The 10,469-nt window shown below is 38.8% G+C and overlaps 1 protein-coding gene across 1 annotated transcript; it reads right to left on the bottom strand.

Annotated features, from left to right (window-relative positions):
• Positions 1–240: 240 nt before the first annotated feature.
• On the bottom strand, positions 241–10,195 carry LOC131230716 (pleiotropic drug resistance protein 3-like). Its single transcript, XM_058226652.1, has 18 exons — positions 9,824–10,195; positions 9,346–9,399; positions 9,130–9,220; positions 8,133–8,434; positions 7,129–7,410; positions 6,463–6,776; positions 6,215–6,375; positions 5,797–5,900; positions 5,518–5,671; positions 5,301–5,435; positions 4,924–4,997; positions 4,486–4,818; positions 4,109–4,399; positions 3,678–3,761; positions 2,765–2,898; positions 2,065–2,292; positions 842–1,013; positions 241–543 (listed from the first exon to the last, which is right to left on the bottom strand). The coding sequence occupies exons 1-18, from the start codon at positions 9,893–9,895 to the stop codon at positions 256–258; spliced, it is 3,273 nt and encodes a 1,090-aa protein (XP_058082635.1). The 5' UTR covers positions 9,896–10,195; the 3' UTR covers positions 241–255.
• Positions 10,196–10,469: the final 274 nt, after the last annotated feature.

Below are 10,469 nucleotides of genomic sequence, written 5' to 3'. Positions count from 1 at the left end.
TCCCAATACCCAAACACCATTGAAAGAATCTCTTTCATTTGGAATTTGTTTGACAGAAACAAATTCATCATACCTTTTTAGATTCCAGGGAACCAAACGCCCCCTTACAAGATATGACGTATTCATAGATTACTTTTAACATATAATGTGATATATTACATTTATTTGGAGTTGATATGTATACGTATCCATGCCGTGATATACCCGACATGCAAACTCTACCACTTCCTAACATGTTTATCCAGTGGATTTTAACTAATCAGTGAGGGAAGGGGGTAGGTGACTTACTGGTCCGGGTAGGATGAAGCCGGAGAAGAGAAGGATCAACACATAGCAGAGAGAAGCCATTATGGAAGCTACTTGAACATTCGGGCTCAACGACACTAGCAACATCCCGAGGTAACTGAAGTAGAGCAATGTACATAGCAAGGTGTAGAAGTACCAAAAGACCTTATAAGCTGACCAGGAGTACCCTATCATAGGATATGTGATGATCACACACAACAGTGCTTGGATAAATAGGTAAGGAATCTCAATGGACACCTACAATGACATGGAAAGTCATATATAAGGATCCAGATTCACAGAAATAGAAAATAAGGTAGCATTGTAAAGAAGTGAAATGATGGTGAATTTAATACTGATGTTTGCTAATTCAACAGGCGTGCAGATCCCAGCCCCTAAACGCACAACTACTAGTACCAAACTAGCACATGGGGAACATCCAAGTTGCCCAAGCAGTGGGCCCTGCCTGTAGATATCCACACTTGTGCCATCTTGGCACATACAAGGATCTATAGAGGTGTGTAATTAGCAAATGTCATCAACAAATTGTATCAACCTGAGCAAGTGAATAGGCCCATGAAGAGTACATCCCTGCAAACGTTTCTCGGTACAAAACAGCCCGCTCGGTTGCAATGATTGGTAAAACTGTTGAGCAGTTGTTTATGCCCATGAAGAGCATGGTGGTGAACATGGTCCCAAGTATAGTGAACAAGTCCTGCTGGTTATTTCTACAATGAAAAAAAAATAGTTACATTAGCATTTAGCTAGTTTTGTGTACTGCATTAATAAAAAAGATAGCCCACAGGCCAAAAACCACACAAGTCAGATGATAGGCCAAAAATCACACCAGTCAGATGATCCTAGCAATTTGATAAGAGAACTCTGGGTTGATAAACAATGACCATTGTTGGACATTTTCGTAACCACCCCTTTGTAATCCTCAAGACCCCTCAAATCAGTGGCAAGGATGACTGACTAGTGTGATTTTTGGGGTTACAAATCCACAGTACGTGCAATTGCTTAAAGGTCCGGATCTTGTACATATGTACCATATCTATGGATATTGAATGCTTAATAACTAACTTGATTGTATTGATAACACTGGATCCTCTCTCTAGAACATGTACGTTCAAATAACTGTGCATGCACTGTAACTAGTGCTAAAGAAAAGGTTGTTCTACTTGATTTGGTTTCTAAACAAAACAAGGAAAAAAATCAGTTCCATGAGAGTAGAAAGGTTTTTGTGAACATTGTTTTCTTTTCATCTACTTAAGAAATTGAATGTGAAGAAAACTGCATTATTTCATTTCGCATCTGAATGGGACAGGGAACATCACAGCTGGATTTTCAGTTTGTCCAAGTGGGATGCATGGTTCTATAATCCAAACCATTATTCTGTTGGGCCCCACCATGGATGGACCATGTCCTAAAATTTTCCTCAATGGGACAATTACTAACCTTTCAATTTGTGGCCTGCAAATAGATGGTAAAGAAGAGAACTGTGGCAATGGTTCACATTCAACTGAGCTACTCAAAGAAGGCCTGAGATTGGCAGCTACAATCTTCCAAAATGGAATATATTTGTTGCACATAGTTTAGACATTGTGGGGCCCAACAAAGCAATGTCCGGATAACTGAACCATGGACCCACTTATACAAACTAACCCATGTCAAGGATCGTACACTTCCTCTTCTTCACAAGCATGTTTAGACTCTCCTGTTTTGTTGTTTTGATGCAACTGGTTTGTATAGGAACACAATCGTAACAAAATGGCTTACATTCTCTTAGCATGCTTCCAAAAGAGCACTCCATATAACAAGGATGCGACGATCGTAAACGTTATCCGAACCAAGTTGTATGCAGGATTTCTCCAATATGACAAGTGCTGTTTCCAAAGGCAAGCTTTGAACTGCCCCCAACCATTCTGCGGAAACCGAGTAGCGAAATGCAAGTCCTTCGAATTCGCGGGTGGCTTACTCAATATCTTAACTTGCTCTTTGTTGTCCCTACAATCAAACAGCGGATATAAAAAATCAATCAATAGAGTTAAAATATCAATTCTGATTTCAGGTACTCGATAGGATATGGCAACAACTTACAGAGCCATCAGTAGGTGGGTTCCAAAAATGTGTAGATATCATAGCCCAAGAGTTCAGGTCAGTCCACCCAATAAGTGGGCAACAATGTACTAGACAAATGAATAGTTAAAGAAATAGGCCAATGGTCCACATTCAACAGCAGGTTGACTTGATTCTTTGGCCAGGCGCCCTACCTGCTGAGGTCCACCTAATGGATGGCTTTGATCTCACAAATACTTGCAAGGTTGGGCTGTGTGATGCACTGTCCAATATTTGGTCTTGCTGTAGTATTTCAATCACCAGCTCACATGCATTTGGCGCTACCCATATTTTAGAAATTCCCCAAAATCAGCTACATTGTCCAGAATTGAATACACAAGCACATAATATTTACACTCACCTGTAGAGAGAAGACTCTTCGTAAATATGTGCAAAATCTACACTGAGTTGCGTTTCTTCTGAATTAGAAGTAACTTCTAACATCCATGTTGCTGGATTATAATTGTCTTTGATCTTCGGTACCCCAGGAATACCCTGCCAAAAAGAGGAGGGAAGCCGCATCAAGATCAACCAAACAATCTTTTTTTACAATGAAGGAATGGAGATGTAAAGAAAGAGCGCATTCATTGCAAATTTCTTGAATTCTCATTCATTGACAAAGATAGCTAAAAATGATTAAGTTCGGCAATTTGGTAGTTGATTAGGTAAGGATTTTCAAGACATCGACGCAAATTACCAATTGTTTAAGGTTTATCCATAGCATAGCATTGGAAACAATAAAGACCGTTCAATTTAGAATTGCATTTATATTTGGCTACCTAGAATCTTGAAAGGGGCTGTGAATCTGTTTTCGAGAAACATATTCCTACTGAAAGAGATTCTGTCTATTGTGTTTGGCTACTGAGAAAGCTGTCCTCGGGAATCCAGTTTATGTATTTGGATATTAGGAAAGAGTTGTTAGGAGAGGAGAGGCATTTTTATCCTTTTCAAAAATATGAATGTTGGATAAGAATCTATTTCCTAAAATCTTGCAACCCATCTTAAAGATGGGAATCATAAAAGGGGCATGTTTATGGAATTGAATTCCCATTTCTGACCCATTCCCAGGACCCAAACACAACTTCAACCCCTCACTAATGGAATCCATTTCACAGAAGCCAAACAACCCCTACTTGAGAAAATACCACCCACACCACACAAATAAGAACCTCAGCACCACATGGTGTAAAAGAAATAAACTTGAGTATTATCCTATGATCTTATGGAAGAAGGAAAATGTTAAGGCTTGTACAGCTACCATTGCAAGCACTTACTTCAAAGTAATCAATAACTCTACTTGAATGGCGACCCAATGGTCCGGAATAGATTATTTGTCCTCCCCTTTTCATTAGAATCAGCTGCAAACAGAGTGAGATGTGTGTTAGAATATAAGTCATCGGTTGCATCACATCCTAGGAATGAGATAACAACAGAATTACACAAGTTTCAAGGTCCTTAGAAACTAGCATAGATTCAGATGTTCTTGGTGCTGATCAAACATTGCTACATCACAAAAGGAGTGATAGATCAAGCCACATTACGCAGATACTCAATAACAGCCAAATTTTAAAACTTCCATTACTGTTTTATTACATATATTAAGTTCCATGATGAATTTAATAATCCGCCCACATTTCTGAGTTTTCTACATGTTGTATCTCAAGTTGTAATTTCCTCAAAAATAATGGATAGATTTCTATATTACCTCATCGAATGACTCAAATATATCTATACTTGGCTGGTGTATAGTGCAAACCACTGTCCGTCCCGTGTCAACAATATTCTTCACTGCACGCATTACTATGGCAGCTGCTCTTGCATCTAGACCTGACGTGGGTTCATCCATAAATATGATTGATGGATTGGCAACAAGCTCCACTGCAATGGTTAGCCGTTTACGCTGCTCGGTCGACAGACCACTTACACCAGGAATGCCGACTAAAGAATCTTTTATTCCATCTAGCTCGATCGTTTCAAGAACTTCATTTACAAATGCCTGCAAAACCCAACTTCCACAGATTTTAGCATGAAATCGTCCAACACAGCTCAGTTACTGTACTAACTATATGAAGGATATCTTACAGCTTTTGTTTTTGGATCGATCTGCTGTGGGAGTCGTAGCCAACTTGAATATATGACAGACTCTTCGACAGTGATTTGCGGAGAATGAATGTCGGTTTGCTCGCAATAACCTGATATCCTAGCAAATGTTTCTTGGACCTTTGGGTACCCTCCAATCCATACGTCCCCTTCGATTGTTCCACCGGTTTTCCTTCCAGAGAGAACATCCATGAGAGTGGTTTTCCCTGCTCCACTAACTCCCATTAATGTTGTGAGAACGCCAGGCCTGAATGAACCTGTAATATCATGAAGAAGTTGGAGTTTTTTCTGTGTGAAACCTTGTTCTCTCATTTCCTGGGACAGAAGAATAAAAAGCAAGCTGATTAATGCGACCAAACGTTGCATGATATACAAAAATCTTTGAAAGTTTCAATAGAGTGGCTGATTTAATATTTTTACCAGAGGGGTATCAACATAATAGTTCACATCTTGAAATGCGATTGTTAGCGGCTCAAATGGTAAAACCATCCTCCCTGCAAGATCAACCAATGCACCCTTAAAAAGATCACGAGGATTTCATATCTATTCTTCACACCTATCATGCATTCTATCTTTTTTTCTTCTTTTTTTTGGTTAGCTTGTTAGTACACACCACTGTCAGTACACGCACTGTTAGCCACCCCCACTAGGGATCGATACCAAGACCTCAAGTGTTGAAACGAGGTATCTCCACTCAGTCTACCAGTCGAGCTATGGATCAGGGTGTTATCATGCATTCTATCTATTATGCTTTGTTGTTCCCAAAAATAACATGCTGAATAGGATGGTAATCTCACCAGTTCTTTTGGTTTGTGCATCAGGTGAAAGAGTTGTATTTGGGTTCTCTAAATGAGTGACATCGCTATGATCTTCTCTCCCTTGTAGTTGCAAGAGCTTTTCATGAGAAATAATAGCACGGGACATCCCGGGAGCTGGATTCATACACTAATTCAGTAATTGCAGACAAACCATTCATAAAAAATTGACATGATACATAGATAGAGATGAACTCACCGTTCAAGAAAGTCAAGGCCAAGGTAAACCCGGTATTGAAAAGTATTGTGAATCCAAGCAAGGCGCCAAATGATATCCAATAGAAGTAGTTGTCAAAATTCAGTCCACGGCTTATCAGTGTTTGGTGTCCTATGGTTGTGTTTGTAGACAAAATCTAAAATCAAGAACGGAGAACAGAAAATTATTGAGAAATGGACAAGTCTACATTACAGAATAGAGACCGGATAAAAAAAAAATGCAAAACAAAGATTTGGGTGGATTTCTTTACACTAAGCTCACCTTTTGCCACCGTGGAGCAAGGAATTCATTTATGGATAGGCCTATCTCGGCATATGCCAGTGGAGAAATCCAAAATCCCCACTTCAACCAAGACGGTATAGAGGCTGCACAAACACAAGTGATGAGTACATGTTCACATAGTTCATTGACACTACATCGGATGCACTTGTTAATTTAATTGCAATCATTTACTTCGATTGATGCAAAGAACATAAATCAGTGATGTTCTCTCAAACTGTATCTTCTACTTCAAACTTATAATGTAAAATTGCAATATGTAGCGAGACTTTCATGCCAAGGAAGGAGAGTCCTATTTGGTTTTTAACTTTATTACAATATAATTCAATTCAACGGTGCATCCAAACACACACTAAGGCTTGGGAAAAGGAAAAAGAAAAGAAGCTATGAACAATCTTACATCGTGGAAGAATGAAGCCTCCCAATAATAGGACCGTTGCTAGAAGCAGAGTCCCGCCGGTTACAGAAGCAACAATGGTACGGAAAAGTGAGGCAATTAAACGGAACAAGGATGTTGACATCTGATGCAAGGCGAAGACTAGAAGAAAATAGCAGAAGAACCTAAGAAATATAGTGAAAACATGAAACTTAGAGAGTATGTCTATCTCACGCATTTCAAGAATTATAGTTTTACAGATGGCATTTTACCTTCCTGGTTCAGGACTGTATCCAATAACGTAGTACGTAAGAACTGTCCACACCGTAGACTGTAACAATGAAATTGGAATTTTTAGAATAGCGGCTGGAATGGTGTATGCCCATGCTGGGTAGAAGTACAGATCTCTGTGTTTGTAGAAAACTGGAAGTCTAGAAACCGTCATCGATAACTCTGGGAATCCATCAACCATGAATAATATAAGTGCGAAGAAAATAGAACCCATGTAGTAATTTGCATGCATCAAATCGATACGCAAGCGGGTGCGCAGAAAAACAGTCATTGCGACGAGTGAGATGAAGATGAGCTGCACAAACAACATGACCAAGCAGGGATCAGAAATATAGAAAATCAGACCATCAAATGAAAATGACAATAATAATCATGGAAATAATATATATAACTAGGTTTTATGGCTCAGCAACTTGGAGTGACTCACCTGGTCTGGACTGAGTCAGGCCAAGCCACCCATATTTTCAATGCTGACAGTGGTTGTGAACTGAATTGAACTATACTAAGTCTGAGTTGACTCAGAGAAGTTTTCAATTTTGGGTCTCTCTTTTGTTATGCTATTACACATTTTTTTTTGTGCTAATTATAATATGAAAAACAGAAAAAATGTCTGACTACAAACTAATAATCAGGAAAATAGCAGCTACCTGAGATGATTTGAATATGTAAACGAATGAATTCCTCTTAATAAGCAGCCATTCTCTTGTCATACATGCTTTGAATAGTTCCCATTTAGGTAAAGAATAAACACTGAAGGACAATGAGTTTTTATGGCATTGGGACTTATCATATGGCTTCGAAAGTTCCTCATCTAGCTTCTCGCCGATATGAGATGCCTTGAATTTCTTTGAGAACTGATCGACGGAAACATAGCTGTAAGGTTGGTCTGTATGATGCCAGTATTGCGCTTGATCCTTTTTCGAGATAACCTGAACAAACATTCAATCTATTAAGTATCACCAGTTAATATTCTAAATGAAGAGGAAGCATATAATGCTCGAGCAAAAGAAGCAATGTGTGTTTTTTTTTTCTCGATCAACTAAGTAATGAACAAGTGGGACCCACCTATCAGTAACCTAAATTTTGGTTTTTTTTTTTTGGGCACCATTGGATGGATGATATCCTAATTTCTACCATATGAGATGATTCTAGCCGTCCAGTGAAAATATAAAACTACAACCAACGGTTCACACTTGGAGAGACCAAATATGGTCAGAAACATCCAACGGGGAAGATTGTCCCTCGAGGTGTAATGAGAAGAATTATCAAATGGATATTTGGAAAAATGAAAATTTTATTAATAAAGAACTCTTCAATAGTAATTCTCCTTACAAATGGATATTTGGATAAATGAAAATTTTATTGATGAAGAACTCTTCAATAGTAACCAATATTTTATTATGGATAACTCAGAAAACTTCAGCAGAAAAGGAGGCATTTACCTATTACAGTGATGGTGCAATTTAATTCTTTTATTTATTTATTTACCGCATATTTTATTATGGATAACTCGGAAAACTTCAGCAGAAAAGGAGGCATTTACCTATTACAGTGATGGTGCAATTTAGTTCTTTTATTTATTTATTTACCGCCCTCAATCTTACGTGAAAGGGACCCATCGTATGATTATTAGGACTGGATTAATACTTGCCTCTTGGAGGAAGTCAGCTGTCCCTTTTCTTTCAGGGCATCTGAATCCGTAATCTTCAAAAAACTTTAGAATATCATTACGTGGGCCATGGTACACAATCTTTCCTTCTGCCATCAAGATGATGTCATCAAAGAGATCATATGTCTCAGGTGCGGGCTGAAGAAGTGAAATTAATGCAGTAGCATCTGTGATGTGCACCAACTGCTGGAGACAAGCAACAATCTGGAAGGTGGTGGAACTGTCTAAGCCGGTCGATATTTCATCCATGAAAAGAGCTTTCGTTGGACCCACGATCATCTCTCCTGTCCAATACATCAACAAAGAATAATTCATATCTATAAAATCTCTACGAACCACCCTTCAATTGAAATTTCCATCAATCTAAGTGAATTGAACTGCAAATGTCCTAGTATTTTGAAATGAGGAAGTAGCCTTAGAACTGCAGGTGAATTTCTTTCGAGTCCAACTTCAGAGTAACACAATTGCAATTCTGAGCTCAGTCCCGTAGTATGCATACTAAAGGAGGAAATCAGAATTTGGTTATTTTCAATTTGCTAGACTAACAACTGCCATTCATTTTGATAGTCTACCGAAAGTGTGTGTTTGGATGCTCTAACCAATTGAATCGCAATTATTAGTCTAATAAAGTGAAAGAACCAAATTGTGATTCCTTCCTTACAATTCACTTCGACGGACTCATCTCCAAATTGCATTTGGGTTCCTTTCAAGTTCGACTTGAAACGAATGCCACTTGAATTTGATTGCTACTTCTCATCACAAATACTTTTTAAAAAAAGAAATCTTGTCTTTGATTAAAACAAACACTCGCAATCCATTTCACCCATGTACCCAAACACACAGAAGATTTCTAATAAAACACCATTACTGAGGACTAAAAACCCAACAAAATTCTAAGTAAAATCTAATCAAACACCATTACTGAGGACTAAAAACCCAACAAAATTCCAAGTAAAACAACAAAACCACAATTCTCTACCTGTAGTAAGTCTTTTCTTCTGACCGCCCGAAACACCTCTCCTCATGGCATCACCGACCATTGTGTCGGCACAGATGTCCAATCCAAGGATCTGAGTGGCCACAAAAATGCCAGAAGAATCATGATCAAACAAACAGACTTAACAAACATCTACTCCATTTCTCCCCATGCATAACAAGCATGAATTTCAGTTCCGTTGAAGAATAGTACTATTACCTTCAAAATGTAGTCTGTCTGAAGTGATCTTTTCAATCCCTCAACCGAAATTGCCTGTTGAAATGAAATCAATTTTCACAAACTGCCAACACGAACACAACGAAATAGGACATAGGCTAGGAGGAAAATCCATGGTTTGTGAACCCCACTACCTGTCCTGTGCAGGTGGGACATCTAAGAGTGCATCAAGTGGAACACATCATGTAGGCTGGTTAACCAATCAAGTGGGCCACATTAACAAAAACAATGGTCAGTATTTAAAAACTTGTGAAGGCACACATCTAAGTATTTACACTTGTGGCCTGCCTGATGAGTGAACTACCCCATTTTTGGTCGAGGGGGTTCATCACAGTTTGGCCCAGCTGATGCATGGTTTGGATTCACGACAGTGTGTGGGCCCAACATACCTCTGTATATCAATGTCATACTCGACCTTGCGAGACACAGAACGGGTAGGATATACAGATGTTATTCTTACCTTCATGTAAGTGTCTATGTCCGGTTCGGGCACAATTCCCGCCTCCTTCTCCCTTCTACTGACTTCCATCATGATTTCTTCACAGACAATAATGACATAGCATTTCAATCACAGCTGACAGAAAATTAGGGGCGTGTTTGGATGAATTAGTGGAACCAAGCAAATTATAATTTCCTAAAAATCCATAAAGAGGCCGCGTTTGGATGCACAAAGTGAATCGAATTGCAAACATTCAGTTCAATCAAGTGGAAATGACGATTTGATTATTTCCAATTTACTAGACTAATGATTGCAATTCGATTTGATGGCATGTTTGGGAGGGGCTCAAATTGTGATTATGTTACTTTCTAGTTGGACTTGTAACAAATGTAACTTCAACTTGAGGGCTACTTCCTCATCGTGAATACTAAGAAACATCACTAATCTGTTGTTAAACTGAATACTTGCAATTCAATTCAATTCAATTGTGCATCCAAACACAACCAATATGTAGTGGGCACGAAGGGAAGCTTACCGGGTCTACTTCCGACACCCTGACAGCGGGCCGAGAAATCGAACGTTTCTCTCACAGTCATCTCAGGAATGTGGAGATCATGTTGGCTGATGTAAGCTGCTGTTTTCTGAGGAACAAACTCATCCAGTCTGT

The sequence above is a fragment of the Magnolia sinica genome, chromosome 17 (assembly GCF_029962835.1).
Source record: "Magnolia sinica isolate HGM2019 chromosome 17, MsV1, whole genome shotgun sequence".
In the NCBI taxonomy this organism is placed as follows: domain Eukaryota; kingdom Viridiplantae; phylum Streptophyta; class Magnoliopsida; order Magnoliales; family Magnoliaceae; genus Magnolia; species Magnolia sinica.
This window is presented reverse-complemented; position numbering and strand designations above follow the sequence as displayed.